This window comes from Notamacropus eugenii, chromosome 3 (genome assembly GCF_028372415.1).
Source record: "Notamacropus eugenii isolate mMacEug1 chromosome 3, mMacEug1.pri_v2, whole genome shotgun sequence".
NCBI classification, from domain to species: domain Eukaryota; kingdom Metazoa; phylum Chordata; class Mammalia; order Diprotodontia; family Macropodidae; genus Notamacropus; species Notamacropus eugenii.
Window position 1 is genome coordinate 284,954,429 of NC_092874.1, and position 20,677 is coordinate 284,975,105.

The following is a 20,677-nucleotide window of genomic DNA, read 5'->3' on the forward strand; positions in this document are numbered from 1 at the left end:
CACATAATAATAGTCATGATGAACTTTTCAGGGGGATTTCTAAAATAAGAAAGAAAGGATAGTGAAGTGTCACCTACGTTGCCAGAAGCTTCCTTACCACCTAAAGAAAAAGGAAGCATAGTTGAGGGTGTTTAGGCAGTCCCCTCCTGCTTTTAACAACTGCTTCTGGAGAAACAACTGGTTACTACAACAACACAGCATCACACAATTTTTTGTTTAAGTGAGAAAGTGAAGGAGAGAAGTGAAACAGATGTTAGAATACCCTTAACAGAGTTCTGAAAATAACTCGACTCCACTTTTCTTCTCAAAGGAATCAAGGTGTAGTTTACAAAAAGCAAGTTTAATAAGATGATTAAAATCTATTTTGTAAGTTCTTACAAAGGACTAGTATTTTAATACATAGGAATATAATGGCCAAAGTAAGCATTTCTCATTGACATAAATGAAATTCTTTTTAATTTCTTAAGCAAGTCACTTTAACCTTTCTTGGCATTCATTGCTTCACTTGTAAGACAAGGAAACTGGATGAGATGATGTCCACGTACCAAAAATATTTTTATTCCTATTTGTGAAATTGTTTATTGCTGAAAATCTACTAACAAGATTAACTAGGTAGCAAAAATATGTATCCTATCTAAATCCTATGATTTAGAGCTGAAGGGACCTCAGTAATCATGTGGTTCAAATCTTTCCTTTTACAAAAGAGGAAACTGAGGCTCAAAGAGGTTAGCTGACTTGGCCGAGAGTACAAAGAGAGTAAGAAACAGAGCTGGAACTCTGTAAAACATGAGGTTTGTTAGCTTACATTTTAGTCATCTGAATTGTTCATTTAGATATTTAATTAGATCTAGAGAAACACCACTACTTGTGGGAGGGCAGAGAAAGGCAATGCAAGATCAACTTAATTTCACTGACATTTATGAGCTGCCAATGTCTGCGGGGTCAGCACCAAGACTTCAATGGGAAAAGAAAAAAAGATGGCCTGTCCAGCCTAGGTAGACTGAGGCAGGCCCACCCTACCCCCAAACCCCACTGTGACACTCATTTTCATCCCTTAGCTTATTAGCATTTTAAGAAAAAGGCAAAATAATTTTTTTTAATGACTGCCACACCGGCAGTACTGCAACCCTGCCACATTACAAGATTAAAATGTGGGAATTTCTGTACTTTGTGAACTCTGGAGAGGGAGCTTGTTATTTTAAGCACCTGTTCAGAAACAAAGCGGTTTTACTAAACAGTTGCCTGGGGGATGCTTCATAGGAGCACGTGGACACCATTCATCCTTTAACAGAAGCTATGTTTTGCTTACAGATATAAGGAAACTCGGTAGGTTGTGTGTCAAGGAAAACATTTAAAATTTTTATCATAATTGCAATGGACTATAAAGATACAGACTTGTTTATCGTTAATCCTTGGCCCATTATTGGTAGATTTTCTTAAAAATGAAGTTCTAAATAGAAAAATTCTGGAAGTCTTAAGTATGGCTTAGCGTCCAATTTAGCTTCAAATCGAAGGAGAAACAGAACAATTCTATATTTCTAGAGTAAAGCAGTAAATTTAGGTCAGCTCAATGATTGTGAAATAGCTCTATTCACTAAGCTTCTAAACTTCTTCACGTAACAAATGTTTTAGAGACTTCTCAAGCTATTCCCATTACTGACGGCGGATTGTGTCTAAAGGTGAGAAGCTCCTACAATACGTGCAAATTAACTGCTCTTTTTGAGCAGCGAGTCATAAGGGACAACACAGATACTTAGCTCAACAGAGGATACTATATTGAGAAAGTCAATGTTCATTGTTACCTCTGACCTTGGCAAGATAGGATGACCAAGTGCTGAAAGGCGTTGTGCTCTAGTAAACAGGAAGAGAACACCTTCACAGCCACACCTGGAAGTCTCCATAGGTAATTTGGCGATTTTGAATTGTATTGTAGTTTGGACAGAAAATGATTTAGTAAATGTTATGGAAGTAAACTCAATGTGAATATTTCATGCTAAAATGGTTAGCACAAATAGCCTCCACAATTTAACCAAGTTCAATGTTTGAGTGGAACTAATTAGGAAGTATTTTACCTGCTACTAAACTCAAAGTAAATGGTTTTTGTCTTTCAATTTATATTGTATCACTTAAGTACACAGCTTAGTGCTTGTAATACCATTATGCTTTACCTTAATAAGACTATTCAATTTTTACTTATTCAGGTACACTGGGGTTATAGATTCTTCCATGTGGTAACAAGATGTCCACTTGCCTACCATGATAACAAAAAATCCTTTGCATTTTTAAAACACAGAAATAATTTTTGGCTGATTGTGTGGCTGGTTATTAATTCCTTTATGGGTCAGACCAAATTCAAGTTAGTCATTATAGAAAATTTGCACAAATTAAGATGATTCCTAGATGATATGTTCTTCAATTTGTGATTAGAAGCCATTACGAAGAGCTGTAGAATCTTAGGCTAGTAAATATTTTGTAAGAGAGGTGATCTCTGAAAGTTGTCACCCTCCAAAATAACAGAAATGAATTTCACCTTAGGTCTAAAGTATATAAGCTGTCAAAGCATCCCTCCTTCTGTGCATGTATATATTATAAAGATACATAAATCCTATATTCGGTCATTAAAAGAAGTTCAGTCACTAAAAGAAGATTCACTATCTGAACTCTCTTTGGCATCTGCTTCACCTTCCCCATCAGGCACTGGGGCATCTGGCCTCCTAAAAGAGAAAAAGGGGAAAGTTCTTTAAACATTTTTTTCCAGTTGAGCAAAGAACTTACTAACTATAAATGAAATTCATCTTAACATACAATATTTCTAGTAACAAGGCTGCCAAGCCTGCCGGGCTTAATTGTGGGAGTCTCCCCCTCAACCACCACTGAGCTGTCCTCGCTGGCACCTTCGGCATCCCAGGGATTAAGTGCAATTCCTCCTGAGCCCACGCACTCGACTTTCCTTCGCCAGTCCTTCCACAGTTCGCTGCTTCAGCACTTTCTGCCTCTCATTGCCATGGAGACGGGGTTGCAGACAGAGATGGGAGCTGTAGGGGCAGGCAGGGCGAGTGCTCAATGCCAGCAGGCTCCAAGTGAGGGAGAGGTACAAGAGAAGGGAAGGAAAAGAGGGATGTTCGGGAAAGATGCAGAGAGCCTTGAGGATGGACAACAAATTCAAAGAAGCCTCAACAAAGATGCTGAGGGGGTAAGGGAAAACAAAATCCTCAAGACAGAGTGTGGAAAAAACAATTTCCTGGGGACCCCATGATTTTTCCAAGTGCTACAGAGACATAAGCGTTCCTGCAGATGAGCTTTGTCAGTTGTGACATTTTAAAAAGGTCGTGATATTAGCAGTTGAGGCTGCTTAGATCCCCGATTTGTCCTGGCACTGTGATGGCAAAATCTATATGTTTTAATCATGCCAGTTAGTTTCCATAGACAGAAGATAATCTGTCTGAGGGGCCAGCAAGAAGGACAGAAAGCGTGTAAAGCACAGGTATCTGTTTTAAACCTGAAGAAATCCTCTGAATTTTCATTTCTTCCTAAAAGTTTCTTTAGGCTCCCTGTTTCCTGGAGACTTAGCGCCTCCAGTAAATTCACCTTTTTCCTTTAATGAGCCTCCTAGGAACCTGAATTTCTTTGGAAAATCTCATCTAGAAGCACCCCCCCCCCCCCTTCCCCCCAGATGAAGCTTCCTTTAAGTCTACCTTCGGCAGGAAGCCTTCCCACAGTTGATTATTTCTTATTGTTTGCATACATTTGTAGTTTCTTTCCTTGCACTGTAAGTTCCCTGAGGGCAGGGACCCTCTTTTACCTCTTTTTGTATCGCTAGTGCTCAACACCGCAGCCTGCACACAGTAGGTGTTTAATCAATGTTTACTGATTGTTTGAGTGCACACTATGCCAGGACGTGCTCTACAATTCACTGCCACTCCCAAATCAGTCTCATCCCGGCTCTTTGCTTGCCATCCTCAGTAGCTTTTCCTCTTGGGCTGTTCGCTCCATCTGCCAACATCACCCCGTCAAACTCCTTTTGTCCCTTCTTTCTTAAGGTGTTGAATCCCTGGCTCAGGGCTTTCTTCTTGGACCTAGCATGCTATACTCATGAGTGTCCAAATTCAAGCTCGTATTTCCCCTAACACCCTGGCCTCTCAGCAGCTTCCATGCTGTCTCTCCATCTCTTAGCATCATCATTAACCCCGACTAATCCATCAATGTGACCTCGCACTCTTCCATTCCCCTCCATTCAGCATGTTCTGCCATTCTGCTGCCTCACCCTTCGGAACTCCATTTTTCATCCTCACCACAACCTTCGCTCCCTCCACCTCTCCTTCTTCTCTGGGTCCAGCACCTCCCGTTCTGGTTTCACTCTTCTCCAAAGTCTCAACCCAACAGTTAGCAAGCTTCCTCACACCCATCTCTGAGGCCTGAATCCTTCTGCCATTCGTATCCTACCCCTTCTTGACCTCCGATCATTGCTTCTACCTCTTGTCTTTGCTATCATTCCCAAGATGCTCTAAATCTGGGAAAGGGAGCCTGGGGCCACAGGTTCCTCACCTCTGCATGCCTGCTCTACACATTACTGAAGGAAGTTCTGTGACCTTACCAATTTGTTCCACTACAAATTCATGCTAAAATAACACTAGCTGATATTCATATAGCACTTTAAGATTTGTAAAATGCTTTACACAATAAGTTAATTTGATCTTCAGAATAACCATCTGCAAAAGATACTATTATTAGCCCCATTTTATAGATGAAGAAACCAGGGCACAGAGAGAGTCCTAGTATTAACTGGGCCCTATCCACTGCATGGCAATCCCTTTATTCTTAACTGGTAGATTTGCTATCCCATTTCCCACAGTGAATATCCTAAACCTTTCCTTCTTCTTAAATCACCCCACCTCTGGGTTCTTGTCCAGTAGATAATCTTACCTCCCACTTGACTCAGAAAAGTGGAGCCATTCATCATGCATTTCCTTTTCTTTCCTACCTCACCCATCATCACCTCCTTTGTTGCGTTCTATTTGTGCCCTCGGTCTTACCCTTTCCCATCCCAAGGTCAGCTTGCACCAAGAAGAATCCAGTCTTTCCCAATCTTCCTTGCCTACGACCTAAAAACACAATTGCATCGGATCTGGAACAGGAAGTAACTTTACTGATCCCCTAGTAGTACAACCCCCTCACCTTCTATAGATGAGAAAAACAAAACAAAATAAAAAAACTAAATGTGGTCCAGGAGAGGATTTGCCCAAAGTTATACCAGTTTACATGGGCAGTATGCAACTTGGAGGATTTTGAACTCAGGTCCTCTAGTTACAAATTCAGAGATCTATCCATTACACCTTCCTATCTGGTACGCTACAAAATAGAAAAATACTAGCAATGTTCCATGGCTTTCAAATATAACTTCCGAGGATGTTTCACATTTTTGGACAATATTTTGGTATGATGCTCCTGGAGGTCAACTCGAGTGTTTCTGCCTCTCTGTGTCCCCAGGACTCAGCATGGTGCTTGACGCATGGCGGCTATGTATTGTCCTTTGTTCTCAAAGAGGATCCAAATGACACACAGTAAATGCTTAAAAGATATTTGTTGACTGACTGACCAACAAATAAAACAGTAATAAACAGTTAGCCATACATCAGAAGTCACGGAATGTCAGTGTTGGAAGAAACCTGGGATATGAGTTAGTCTAACAAGGGACCTGAACAGCAATTCATGCTATGATTTCCCCAGCAAGCAGTCTTCAAGCCTCCACCCGAAGACCTCCACTACAATGGAACCCACTACCCTCATGTAACAGTTCGCTTCACTTTTGGATAGTTACGAGCTTGTAGGAGCAATAGCACCCACATGGGCCAGTTTCCCAGGTTCTAATTTGTGTTCCATTTGCACAGGATATGAACAATCAACTAGAATCAGCCACAACTACGAGTGGATCCTAAGGTAACATAGCAACATGTGAGGCCTATACAACTGAGATTGGCCCCGTTGGCCAAACAAAAATTGGCCACAAGACTGGAGGTAGAGGGTATATTTTTTTCCCTTTGCTCTCCTTAGACCATTGAGATACTTTCTTAAAAAAAGGCAAATTCTTGGCATAAGGGCACAGATACTAGATTATTCCATTTTTCAATTATGGGCCACATCAAATTGGATGACTATCTAGGACAATCCAAGCAAATAAAAGTGAACGTATCTCAAAATTATTTTAAAATAATGTAAAATCTGAAAAGATTAAGAGTTTGAGGTTAAGGGAAAAGAGACATGAGAAACACAAAGGATAGGAAATCAATGAAGGGAAGAAATCACTTTCCTTTAACCCTACCTACATACATCTAAGTCTGGGTTAGGTTGGCTGGCCTAAATCTTAAATTCTAATCCAGCCTATGTGTTTGCTTCGGGGATTAAAAAAAAAAAAAGTCCTGAAGCAAAGTGGAAGGGCATTTTTTTAGCCTACATCTCTGCTATTTAAAGGCACTTCCCCCACCCCATTAAAGATTACGTTGAATCAAAATTAAATTAAAGATACGTTGAATCAAAAAATCCCATTCTATACCTTAATCTTGATTCCATGCATGAGTCTTACATTTAAACTTATCTTAAGGATGACAATATTTTTAAAGACATTTGCTGTGTTAAAGTAGGATGCTAAAGTAAAGCAATCCTTCTCCTATGGTTTAATGGAATATTTTCAATTCAGATAAAAAACAAACCACAGCACCTTACTGCTAAAATCCAGAAATGAAAATAACATATTAATGTGTCATATTTAAAACATCTGAATGATATTCACCTAAAGGAACAGATATATCAGCAAAATTTAGAAAAATTACATAGTTATGGGATAAATCAGTAGTACAGAATCATATATGCATATACCACCAATATCACAACTTTAACTTTAGTTACAGAATTTTACAAATTTTGTTTGATACAGACCACTTTTGGTAAGCCAATAATATCACCAGAATCTAGGTTACGTATAAATTCTTCAGGTAAACTAAAAAGATAACTTCTAAGTCTGAATCTTTTATTGAAGCTAAATTCTTTTCAATGAGGCTAAATTCATCCTCAAAGAAGGAATTCATATGTTCTTGATTGACTAGGACCAAAAACAGGAAAGAGACACCAAAAGAGCCCTTTGGCTACATAAAGTTCAAGTTTTCTGATTTAAAATTCTTTGTTAAAGACAGCATCTTCCTCTTATATTGACATGGAAAGCTTCAATCATTTCAAGGGCATGGAAAGCATCTAAACTGTTCTTAATCAGAAAATCTATTTATGCATGTAGACACATAGTTAACATAGTTAACAAAAAAGTTCCTGCCTGCTTTTTAACTCAAAACAGTTGAACAACCTGTTCCAGCTCCACAAAAAAGGGGCATTAAAATCATTTAGGGACTCAGACTAAGTAGACTAAGTATAAGTGTAATTTGGGGGTATCCTAAGTAATATGGGACAGGGCTACCATGAAAGATCCTTTTCAAACTCCACACCAAACCTATCATACACTTTAGGAAAGCAATAAAAGAGTAAGAGGGCAGTAACAGCAAACACACCCCACTTCGTCTGATATGTTACGACCGAACTGTCTTAAGTCCTCAACATAAGCCTGCAGCACTGAGAACTTATAGAAAGTTAGAAAGCTGACCAGGGAAATGGAAAAGAGAAACCACATGAAATCCTCACAGCACAGTGGCATTCCATCCAAGCTCAACCAGTCTCAATAGGTGGTCTTGAAGAAAGATCAAACCACCAAGGCTCCTGCACTCAGTTTGCATTGGCTATCTGACGATCTACTGGGAGCCCAAATCCATTCATTCCTATTCCCCTATCAATGGAGTTGGTTTTGCTGAAAGGTTTAAAACAAGGCAATTATTGAGATGTGTAGCCATAATAATTCAATTATAGCGCTACTTTGGCCATACCAATATGCTACAAAACAACCAGATTAAGGATAAGCTCTGCCAAATTTCAATTTCAGAAATCTGTTCTTGCAAAAGCACACAATATATGTTATTTTCCCCAATAGTTTAAGAAAATACATGAAAGCATAATAAAAAAAATGACTTATTCTAAATAGCAATATCTTCAGTAATGACAAAGATATATACCATATTTCTGAATGAAGAACTCAAATAAATTAACTTTTGGACAAGACCCACTGTACACTTTCCACTGTCTCTTTCCCTCTTACTGTCAGTTTAATATCCACTAATATATCCTTCCATACACCTTTATATGCCATTGGCATCAGGAACTGGGTTTTACCTGGAATATAAAAATCAATTTCGTATTTGGAAAAATCAGAGATAAATTTGCTTTAAAAAAAATGAATCCAAACCCAAGATTATGGCAAAATTCTATCTTCACTCAAAAACTTTCCTTCAAACACAACTTAACAAATAAAACAATGGTACTATGACAATTATTTTTTGAGAAAAAAGCCAGATCTTCTTTCTCCTGTCATGTTGACTTTGTTTTCAGGCTGAAATTCAACACCGTTGCTTGATTTTCAGTAGTTCTTTCTCTACAAGTGAATCAAACAATACTTGGGCCAAACTTATTGTAAACTTGAGTTTGGTTCTTTTGTTTCTTCATGTGAGAAGAGCAGCACTGTTCCTACCAGCCGTCCTATGAGTCTGTAGATACACTGACTACCTAAGGCTATAAAACTTTTGTGTTTATGAGTTTAAAGAGAAAAGACAAACAGAACAATCTCTACCAAAAGTTCTTGGCTGGAGCATCTTATGTACAAAGGAGTCTAAATGAGAGATGAGAAGACAGGGGACTGTCTTCAGTTGGCACCCAGTGCTGACCCTCCATCATCTCTCCTTCTTTGTCAAAAGCAAGGTCTTTAACTTTTATGTAAAAATCATTTACCAACTGTTAGAGCTGCTCCATCAATAGAAAGTGTGATTCCATTTATCATCACCTCTAGCTGGACAATGTACTTCGAGTGGCTTTTCTAGTAGTGATGAGATGCACTGAGTTAGCCATATTCTCTTACCGAAACCCCCTTGTGACAAATGGCATGCATTTGTGAGAGAGCAAGCCAGGACTGAGGTTGTCGACTGTGGTTGAATAACAGTTTTTCCTCTATGAAAAGCTAAATGGTTACTGGAATTCGACCCTAAAACCTTGGCAATCATCTCCTTACCCAATGTTTCCCAACTTTCTCAGTCATTGACATGCCTATGAACACACCAAGGGGGGAATTTTTTTTTCCTGGCTTGGAATCCATGGATCAAACCAACTGCCCCATTCCTAAATGCATTTATAGATGTATATAATAGCACACTATCCAAAAGATTGTTCCCCTCTCTACAATGTTTGCTACTACCACGGTTCACCTAATCTTGATCAAAAACTGGCAAAACTGGCAAAAAAAATAAAGTAGGGAAATCAGAAGCATCATGACACATCGATTCCAGTCACATTTAAAAAAAACCAACTCTTGTCAAAAGGCACAGTAATAACTATTCTAATTCACAATTTTTTTCTTATAATAATACCTTAACTTTATCTATATGGTTTATAGTTTCAAAGAATTTTTTGATGCATTACCTCATCTGATTCTCACAATGAGATAATACAAATTTGGGTGGGAATTGGATTCAAATTTATCTTTGCAAAGATATTTTTGTACCATTTATCTGGTATTCAACATGTCTAAAGCATAACTTATTATCCCCCTCCTCCCCAAATCCACCTTTCCCCAATTTCGGTTAATGACAATGCCATTTTCCCCATCTCCAGGTCCATTATCATCTTTGACCGCCCTCAACTCACACAGCCCATCAGCTGCCAGGTCTTGCCCTTTCTGCCTTCACCAATCCCTTCTCCCTCCTCACACAGACAAGATGAGTTCAGAACCTCACTGCCTCCTGTCTAAACTATTTCAGTGGTCTCCCTTCCCTGCTTTGAGCACCTCCCCACTCCATTCTCTCCTCTACGTAGCTGTCAGAGGAATTTTCCTTAAGCATGTATCTGACTATGTCACTCTCCCGATTCCCTGTTGCTTCTAAGATAACAATAAAAATATGAACTCCTCTGGAGCTTCTTCAAAGTCCTCCACAACTTGGACTCAATCTCTATTTCCTGTCTCACTGCATATCACTCCATTTTGTGCACTCCATGACCCAGCCAAACTGACCTTCTCTTTGTTTTACCCTCCCATCTCCATTCCCATGCCTTGGCACTGCCCCTCTCCCCATCTCTGGGACGCACTCTCTCTTTTCTCCTCCCTCATAGAATCTCTTTTTTTCTTGAGGATGCATCTCAAGCACCACCTTTTCCACAGTGCCTTTCTTGATTCCAGATGTAGGTGCCTTCCTTCCTTCCCTGACTACTTTCTTTACTCTGCACATGCTTACGTATATGTATAAGATGTCTCTCTTGCTAGAATGGAAGTTCTTTCAGAGTGGGATCACTTCATTTTTGTCTTTCTATCTAGTGCCCAGCACACAGTAGATACTTAATGGATGCCTGTTGATTGAAGTTTTCAAAAAAAAGTTGTAAGTTCTCAAAGAGTATGTGAAAACACGCTCCAAAGCACTAATGACCAAAGTGTAAACAAAAACAGCTGAGGGTTTCACGTCATGCCTAGCAAACAGGCAAAGGCGACAAAAATAGAATCTTGATTCCAAAGAGTTGTGGGAAGGCAAGAATATTGGTGTACCACTAGTGGCATTCATAAGGCAGTCTTGTTGTGGAAAACAATTTAGTCATGCAAAAAAAAAGGAACTAAACTCTTCATATCCTTTACTCAGTGCAAGGTTACACAGGATCAACCTCCCTGACCTTGAGGAGGTCAAAGAGAAAGGACCACTGATATACATTCAGAACTTCCCTTAAGTTAGACGGATCTGCCCTTCCCTTAATCAAAACACAGTGAACTGGAGCTGAGCTTCTTGAAGGCAGGAACCCCAACCTACTTCCTTGTGTGCCTCCTTTAGCAAGCGGCAGAGTATAGTGCACACAGTGAACACTTCATGCAGGTTGGTTACAAGGGTTAACGAATGAAAACTGGTGACACTTCCCTAAACTGCAGCTTGCTAATATATCGCCTTTCAAGGTCAGGTACCCAAAAACCTCCCCTTGCATGGAACACCCACTCAAGTAACTGCAGAATGAAAGGCGTTTTTGAGTATCAATTTATGGGATAAATTGATTTATTATTATTATAATTTATATTATCATTCATTATTATACTATAACTATTCTTTGCACAAGTCTGACACCTTAAGGAAGCAGAGACTAGAACACCGGGAAGCACGGCCATTACTGAACACATCGTATAAAGTGGTCTCTTAAAATGTATTATATTTTTATGACTCCCAACTAGAGGTTGGACATGCTTTCAACTCACATTAAATGCACATATGAATCCAACATGGGGAAGGAAAGGGGGAATAAGGGTGTTAAAAAGCACTTGCTATGTGCCAGGCACCATGGTAAGTGCTTTGCAATTTTTTTGAAAGGATTGTCTCATTTGCTCCTCGCCATGACCCTGAGGGGCAAGTGCTAGTTTTTATTATCCCCATTTTACACTTGAGGAAACTGAGGCAGAAAGTGATTAAGGGAGTTGTCCAGGGTCACACAACTACTAAGTGTTCGAGGCTGAAGATGACTCCAGGCCTGGTGCTCTGTCCATTCCGTCCTCCACTCCCTCTACAATGTTCAGAGTACACATCTGAGAACAGATGTTCCATACGGCAGTGATGCTTTAGAGGAGATATGGGTTCTGACTGTTGAATTACTGTGCCATGCCAGTGTTTGAACTGTGTGTTATCTGGAAAATGTTGTAATTAAGGAGCCAAACACGTCGACTTTTTTCCGAGTCTTCCATTTCACATATTGGTGGGCACAAACAACAGAGAATTCAGACATTTGTATTTGTTCTTAAAGCATGTGCACCCACTCCTTGTAAAGCTGAGAGTTGTGCAGAATCGCAAGGTCCAACAGCTACCATAGGATCTAAGACATGATCGGTGATGACTACATAGTTCAGAACAGCAGGGTGCATCAAAACCAAAATCCTCTCTATGAGAATTCAGAGCAGGCCTGAAGAGGCCAGTGAGGGAGACCAGACTAAGCAGAACAGACTTGATGAGGGCAGGGACTGTCTTTTCCCTTCCTTGGCTTCCCCAGTGCTTAGCATAATGCCTGGAACACACTAGGTGCTTAATAAGTGTTTGACTGACTGACTAGAAGAGAACCTTGTTAAAAGTTAAAACTTTTAAACCACACCTTCTCACACCTCTGAAAACAAACACATGTTTTTGTAAAAACACATACAAACCAGTACCTGTTTTCTGTTTGTTAATCACTGTTATGGAGACTTGGTAAAACTAACCCTGTTTTTTCTTAATTTGGTTCAACCAAGGATTTAGGAAAACTCAAATTCTTAGCACTCTATGGTCTTCAATGAGAAGTTTCTAAGTATGATGAAGACTGAGCTAGGCTAAGGGAGAAGAAGAATAGCTTGCTCTTCCATATTGCCTTTCCCTTCTCAAGGCTGCCTTACCTTTGGAGAGTCTACTGGTTTTTGGCAGCTATATTTATCAACAAGTTCCTAAAACTCTTCACTAGATGATCAAGGTTGGTGCAACAAATCATTTGATCATTTAACACAGCACTTTGTCCCACAAGTGGAACTGGAACGGACAATTTATAAAGGAGGCTTATTAATCCATAAAAAATCAACAAAGAAATGAAACCTTTTTCATTGCCCCGGATAAATTCACTTCATACATAAGAACCTAATTAGCCTTCAATAGGAAGAGTTACTTACTCAAGAAGATCTGGGTCCAGTCCTTCAGATATCATTTTGTTTCTTATTGCCATCACAGGAACACCCTGAACCAAAGAAATATAGAGAGAATACAAACATCAGAAATGTCTACTCACACAATTTACCACCTCCCCTTGGCCACCCACTCCACATGGGATCTTCAGGTCTACCCTTTGTAAAAAGGAGACTATATAAAACCAGAGAGATTGTGAACTATTTTTTTTTAAGGTTGCAATAACTGTATTTCAATATAATTGGTTTCCTTTGTAATCCTATGTATTTTTTAACACATTAAAAAACCTTATTTTGAGAAGGGTTCCACAGATCCATTTGGCTAGACTGCCAAAACCATAAAACAGTTAAGAATCCCTTGTATAAGCCGAGGCACTAATGGGTACTTAAATGCCCTCTGGGGCTATTTGTGAATCATTTCCCACCTTGTTCTTGCTAAGTCCAGGTTCTTCCTTAAGCACACCACTGTTAGATGAATGATAATTCACATTATTAAACCACTGGGTAAGAACTACTGTTGACACTTTTCAACATGTCCAGCTGAAAATGAAAATGTCTGACTGGAGAATCATGAAAGGTGACTTCTCTGTTTATCTTTTTTTCTTTTAACCAGACCTGTGATTTCATCCACGTAAGGGATTTCCACTGAGGAACCTGATGGACACCTAATATGCAACTTACACATTTTATGGAACTTAAGGGGGGAAGTGAGACATGCCCAAGGGTCACACAACCAGTAAGCATCTGAGGCAAAATTTCAACAAAGTTTTTCCTGACTCTTTCTAGCCACCAAGCTATGTTTTTTCACAATGAGTTGAAAAGAAATCTAAGTCAAGAGGGAATGAAAAAGTTGCCTGCTAGGGATATGTTATGTTAGGTCACTTTGATTTCAGTCATGACGACCAAGAACCTGGATAGTTAGCAACTCCTTCAAATTTTTAAGCCTTAGGTCTGTCATTGTGATTTCAGTGACCCATGATCTGGGGTGGGACAATCCATTATTTGAGGGTAGGTGTTAGGGGTGTCCCAAGGTCATTAGCCATCATGCAGCTCTTCTGCAAATGAGAGAACCTGTCTTGCAATCTGGTAAATCTGGCACTTCTAGAATGCCAAACTTAATTTTAAAGTATATTAGTAGGAACATCTGAGAGCTAAGAGAGGAACTGTAAGATGTAAGTTAATGCTGTATTTTTAAAAAGAGACTTTTCAGCGTCTTTAACCTTGGCCTGATGATATGAGGGCTTCCTACAAATCCAACTGCTTGCTTTAATTTGACTTTAGCATAATCCACAGGCTATCACTGGAAAGGTTATACAAACAAGATATGAGTCCAAGAAAACAGAAAGGGAGGGTGAAAGAGAAAAAGGGAAAGAATGTTTCCTAAAACATGGCAAAGGGAATGAAAGTAGAGATAGGGATTGACAGATTAAGGAGCTTGGATTCATAAGCACTTTAAATTAACATGTTTCCCAGAACTGGTGGAAAGCCATTTTAGTAGAGATGTGCCTGGACTATGGAAGAGCTCTGGTCCAAACTTGAAATGGTCGAGGTTAGAGGAAAAAATCAAACAAATTACCTTATCAGCATCTGTACTGCTTGAGACTTAATCACAATCACCACCTTTATAGTAAAAACTTAATGCATAATTCTAACACTAAGAATTATCTATGGATCATCTGCCTCCAGAAGGAAGGACATTTTGAGATGCCACTAATGCTGCCCAGAAAATTTGTTCTTGTGCCCTATTCCACTTCAGAGGTCAAGAAACACTGCCTGGGTTGTTAAACATCCAAAACAGAAGAGTCCCATTTCTGATTTCCAAAGGACGAAGCTACTGGTGGTCTAAGGAGGACATGAGAGACCTCAAAACCCAAGTATACTGAGCTGTGGGATTTTTTTTGGCATAGAGCAACTGTAGCATGTCCAAGGTAAGTAAAGAGGAGGAGAGAAGGCAGCCATAGGGCTGATGTTCCAGAAAACCCCGTCTGGACTTGCGTCACTGGAGAAAGTGTATAAAGAAGTCAGACTGCTGAGATTATGATTGCAGCACCAAGAGTTAAATATAAGGTCTTTATTGCATCACAGAAACTTATGTTTGGGAGTTTAGAAGTTGCCAAGATATACACTGATCTGTTATTAGTGTTAATAGGAAGTGCCCTGCTAAATCCCTTTGTGCTCTGTTGAAATTTTCCTAAAAGTTTAACTAAGACTAATATTAGGGGGGAATTTTTAAAGGCCCTTTATCTGCTTTAAGATATTCAATTTGTTTCTTTTCACAATATCATCACAAAAATGCAGAATCACAGAGCTGGAAAGGACCATCATGTACTTCAATCAGCACCTGAACAGGAATTCCCACTGAATGGATTATCCGGTCACTGATCAAAGACCAGCAGTAAAGGGCATCTTCTGAGGACAGCCCGTTCCACCTCACAACAACTCTTGATTGTTAGGAAATGTTTCTTTACGTGGAGCAATTTCTACCCATAAGTCTTGGTTTTGTCGCCCGGGGCCAAACAGGCTGAGCCTCAACCCTCCCGGCACACAGTAACCCTCCAAACCCCTGGGAGCCTGCTGTCTCTCCTACGGTCTTCTTGAAGCCCCCTCAGCTGCTCCTCTGAGGGCATGGTCTCCTTGCCCTCACCATGCACGAATGGATGTACTTGACTTGCCAATGTCTCTCTTCAAATGTAGTGCCCAGAACTGAATACATGCTCCAGATGTGGTGGGACCAGGGTGGAGTGCCCCGGGTGTATCAGCTCTTTCACTGCAAACATAATGCCCTTCTTAATGCAATTTAAGAAACTGGCAATTTTTCTGGCTGTCGTGTCACACTGGTAACTCATGTGGAGTTAAGGCTGTCTTCTACAGCGCCCGGCTCTGGTGCCCAGGACCTAGTGTCTAGCCATGCCTCCCTTTCCCTCTGTTCATCTAGCTGATTTTTTAACTCAAGCATGCAGGACATTTTGTGATTTTTCTCCTAGATTTGTAAACTTAAATGACAACAATTTAATTAACAAATAAAGAATGGAAAATCTGAAGACTATTTACCCTATTATGTTAACAAAAGAAGAAACAGCTTGCTGAATTGATGGGTAGGATTTAATAAGCCTTCGAAGCTCATCTTTTGGGGGCAGTGGGGATAGTCAGCACTACATCCAGATGCTGGAGCAAGGTTGGGGAACCTGTGGCCTCAGGGCCACATGTGGCCCTCTAGGTCCTCAAGTGAGGCCCTTGGAGTGAATCCAAACCTCACAAAACAAATTCCCTTAGTAAAAGGATTTGTTCTGTAAAATTTGGACTCAGTCAAAAGGCTGAACACAAGCACCTAGAGGGCCACATGTGGCCTCAAGGCTGATGCTCCCCACACTTGTGCTAAAGCTTCAGCTGGCATAAAAGATTATGAAGTAAGGATGGCTTGACCTACCTTCCTTCTGGCTCTACACATGCTAACAATGCGGTCAGATATGACATGGTGCCTGAGGATTATGAAACGTAGCAGTGTTTCATTGAGGGTGAAGATTTTTATATAACATATTCTACACAGTAGAAAGAAAATCCTTATTGAAAATCATGATATGCTGGCCCAAGCTGGTTTGGCAGCTTTCACCGGACCAATGAAAAGTTTAAAGCTTCAAAATGAAATACCCTTCAGATACAAACTACTCAGTCACTGTGCTCCACGTTAGTTATTCAGAATAGCGACGGTTAAAAAACAAATATTACTCAGTGCAGCTAGGGGTGCCATAGTGCACCAGGCCTGGAGACAGGAAGACTCATCTCCCTGAGTTCAAATCTGATCTCAGACACTTACTACATGTGTGACCTTCAGCAAGTCACTTAAACCTGATTGCCTCAGTTTCCTCATCTGTAAAATGAGCTGGAGAAGGCAATGGCAAATCACTCTGGTATCTTTACCAAGAAAACCCCAAATGAGGTCACAAGGAGTCAGACAGGGCTGAAAAATGACTGAACAACAAAATATTAGATTCACCATGATCAACTTATTACTTGTCTGTTAGCAAAGATTCAGGTACTTGACATGAAACGAACATTTTTCAGAGTTCGCAGGTAAGGCTTCCATTTGGCCAAGAGCAGGTTTCTAACGAGTTCAGTTCTCAGTGACCCAATCTAACTTTTTAAATTATATTCATATACAGGTGAAGGACTTAGAATTTAGACTAGTTGGGTTTGGGTACCTCTAAAAGGTAGGCTGCAAAGGTTTTTAAATTCTACCCACCAATTTAGTAACCTATTTCTTCCTTTGTTAACATAATAGGATAAATAGTCTTCAGATTTTCCATCCTTTATCTGTTAAATGAATAATTTGGGTTCTAATTCAACCCATGAGTTTTGTTTGGTTTTTTTTTCACCAGCTATATGATCACACATGAATGACTGAATCTCAGTTTATTTCACCATCTGTAAAATGGGGTAAATACCTGTACAACCTACTTCTTGGGGTGTTGTGAGGCACTAATGAAATAATTTATGTAAAGTACTTGTTACATTCTCATCATCATCATCAGATGGGTGTGATGAAATCCAAAGGCCAGGCCCAAGGAACTATGAAGCTGGTCAGTCTATTATTGGGAGCTTACTTACACCAAACAAAATCCAGGTCAGCAGCCTAACCAAATAATTTTAAAGACCAAGAACTGAAGTAATACGGTCAGTTGTTACATGAGAAGTTTGCTTCTATTCCTAAATCTCTTAAGAAATAATGCCAGCTGACAAGTTCAGTGCAGAGTATTTGTAACCTGGCAACTCGAATGATCACTGCGATAGTTTCATAATGAGGTTTTGCCCTCAGAAAGTATGTACAAAACCTTCAAGTGCTAAGATCTGAAGAAAGAAGACACAGCCCCTGGCCCACAGGTGGGCCTTGGTATTGACCAGTTTTAGACGGGTTGGTACAATGGGAAAACTACAGATCTTGGATCTCAGGTAAATCAGTCTGATGCATTTGTTTCTATCTGTAAAATAAGTACAAATGATGACAGTACTATTCAGTGCCTGAAAACTGAGTTGTAAACCCTCATGTGCTACAGAACAGAGTGGCTGTTCCCTGAAGAAAATGGTTTTAGAGTGGTGAAAGAGAATTTTTCTCCCTCATCAAGACATAAAACCTAAAGTCCAAAATCTACTTCACACCTGACCTGGTAAATAAGAGGATTACATTTTTGAAAAAGCAGGTTTTTTTTTTTCATACAGCATTCCTTACAGTTAAAAAAAATGTTCCTGAAAAGCAGCGTATAGATTAAAGTGCAGTAAAGTGATTCTGGATACTTTGCGGGAGCTGATTACTGAATGGGATTTTGTGGAGATTCTTTTATGATGCAAATACTCACCCCTGAATTACACGTTGTGCAAGTTCTGTGGTTCTCATGTCAGGTTTTCTTTAAAGAAGGGCTCACTTGTCCTTACCTGTTCTTATTTCTCACCGCCTGAATGCATTTGAAAGAAACACCACACAGTCCAGCAGTAACGACTGTGATGAATGCGCAACTGTTCTCCATGGAAGGTGATCCCATTCCACAGCAGAGCACTCGCTCTGAGTTGCTTTTCAAAGGGGATTTCGCTTTGTCCCTTTCAACTCTCTCACTCCATTTCTTTGGTAAGCAATAAGCCCCTTTACAGACCACCAGCTGGGGAATGATGCTAGCTGTGGCCATGGGACAGAATACAACTCACTGATCCATATGGAAATTGAAATTATGACCTTGGCCTCATCCATGGAATTAACTGCAGGCCAATATATCTAGGCAGGAAAAAGTAAGAAAGGAAAGTATGGATTTATCACTAAATCATATAAAACGGTCATTAAACCATACTGGACATGGGCACCTGGAAGCATGAAGTATAAAAATTAAGATTAAAAACGTGTATGGTGGGTAAACATAATTTCCCAATGGATGGCACAACTCCATGTCAATCAAAAAATCATCATATGTCAAAAACTGCAATTGCTTTGATAAACATCTTTCCTTGAACATAAACTAGAGCATGAGAAGGAGTAGTTTCACATCAGGCAGGAGATGGGGATGGGAAAAGTGTCCGCCATCAGGGCTCCTGTCTTCACTACCTGAAGTCTACTTTCCTTTCACTGTGACTCCCTTGTTTCTCCTCTCATCACTTCCCCTTCACCAGAACCTTAGATAGGCTGATAGATTTATTTATCTTTAAGAAAACATTTAAAGGTATAGTCAATATGGTGGAGCAGTGGGAAGAAAAGCAGTCAATGTGGCCAATATGGTGGAGTGGCAGGAAGAAATACAGTCAACGTGGCCAATATGGTGGAGTGGCAGGAAGAAATACAGTCAACGTGGCCAATATGGTGGAGTGGCAGGAAGAAATACAGTCAACGTGGCCAATATGGTGGAGTGGCAGGAAGAAATACAGTCGAGCTCTTCCCCCGATACTCTGAACTGCTCCAAACAAATCTAGAAAATAGACCATACTTAAGTTCTGATCTGGTAGTCCAAGAATAAAATCACTGAGTCATTTTTTAGCCCAGGCTGGCATAGAGAGACACAGAATTCTACAGAGAGGCTAGGGATAGGATGGGCTCAGGCCAGAACAGCCCCATGGAGCATTCCAGAGCAGGGAACACAAAAACAAGAAGTGGTCCCAGAGGCTAAAGATAGGGGTCTCAGTTTGTGCAGGGTGCAGGAGGAATGTCAACCTGGTAGCTCTGCTGCTCATTTCCTGGTTCTGGGTCACAGATGCTGGGCACATGAGGAGGGGGGCAGGCAAGGCAGGATGGTACTTCAGCAGACAAGCAGTTACAGCTCTTAAGCTATATACTAAGGAAGGACAGAAGGAAGCCACAGCTGTGCAGCCAGAACAGGGTCTCAGTCCTACCACCTATCCTACTCTAAAACCTGCAGGGGCAGAACCAGGGCAAGAATCCCAAACCAAAGGGTAGCCTGCAGTTCCAAGTAGATGAGTCCAGTAAAAGTCTACTAGAACTCCAAAGGAGATAAGTCCTCAGGTGTGTTGATCAGACCCAAACCTAGGTTAAGAATTTGCAGAGCTCAGGAAGTAATTAGACACTTCCCTTGATCAGACCATCTTGAGAATACTGAAAGTTTTCAGGTCCCCAGCCTGAGCCGTCCCTAAGATCCTGGAATAATACAATACTTAATGAAAGCAGCAGCAAGACCAGTCCAGATATTCTCTTCAAAAGTACTTGGAATCTGGCCTTAACATAAAGACTCAAGTCAGGGAACAGGCTGGAAAAATAAGCAAACAAAAAAATAATCCCATAATAAAAAGCTATTATGGTGACAGGAACATTGAAGACATAATCCAGAAGAGAATGACTCCAAAATATCTACAAGCAAGAGCCTGAAAGAAAAACAGAGCTTGGGCACAAGTTCAACTTGAATTTCTGGAAGAGATAAAGCAAGAGTTTAAAAAAAGAACTAAAATGTTTTTATAAATGAAATGAGAGCGCTAGAGGAAAAATTAGAAAAGAAATGTGAGTCATGGAAGAAAGAACTGGAAAAAGGAATTAACAGGCTGGCACAAGAGGTACAAACCCTTGCCCAAGCATCAAACTCCCTGAAAATTAGAATGTTCCAAACAGAAGCCAATGACTCCCTGAAGAAAAAAAGAAATTGTCCCAAAAGTCTTAGTGCCGCTTTAAGTGATTGCCTACTTCCCTTCTGGCACTAGCTTAAAACTATGCTAAGACTTTGGGGGACCCTAGATTAAAACAATGTCAAAAAACTGGGGGAGGGAGGGAAGGGAAGTGTATGGTATCTCTTAGTCAAATGACTACCCTGGAAAACAAATCAAGAAAAAAATAACTTAAGAAAGCTCTGGCCTACCTGAAAGCTATGAGTAGAAAAAGAGCTTATATATATTATT

At 40.1% G+C, this 20,677-nt stretch overlaps 1 protein-coding gene across 4 annotated transcripts in view; it reads right to left on the reverse strand.

The window, feature by feature from the left end:
* Positions 1 to 321: 321 nt before the first annotated feature.
* WASHC3 (WASH complex subunit 3) overlaps positions 322 to 20,677 on the reverse strand; it is a 47,863-nt gene continuing 27,507 nt past the window's right edge. For 3 of the 4 annotated variants that reach the window (XM_072655734.1, XM_072655733.1, XM_072655735.1), the window contains exons 6-7: positions 12,791 to 12,855; positions 322 to 2,714 (exon numbers count right to left, since the gene is read on the reverse strand). In XM_072655734.1, the coding sequence (XP_072511835.1) occupies positions 2,630 to 2,714; positions 12,791 to 12,855 (150 nt within the window). In that variant the 3' untranslated portion in view covers positions 322 to 2,629. Of the gene's footprint in view, positions 2,715 to 5,080; positions 5,103 to 12,790; positions 12,856 to 20,677 lie in introns of those variants that run through there. The other variant, XM_072655738.1, reaches the window with a different exon arrangement.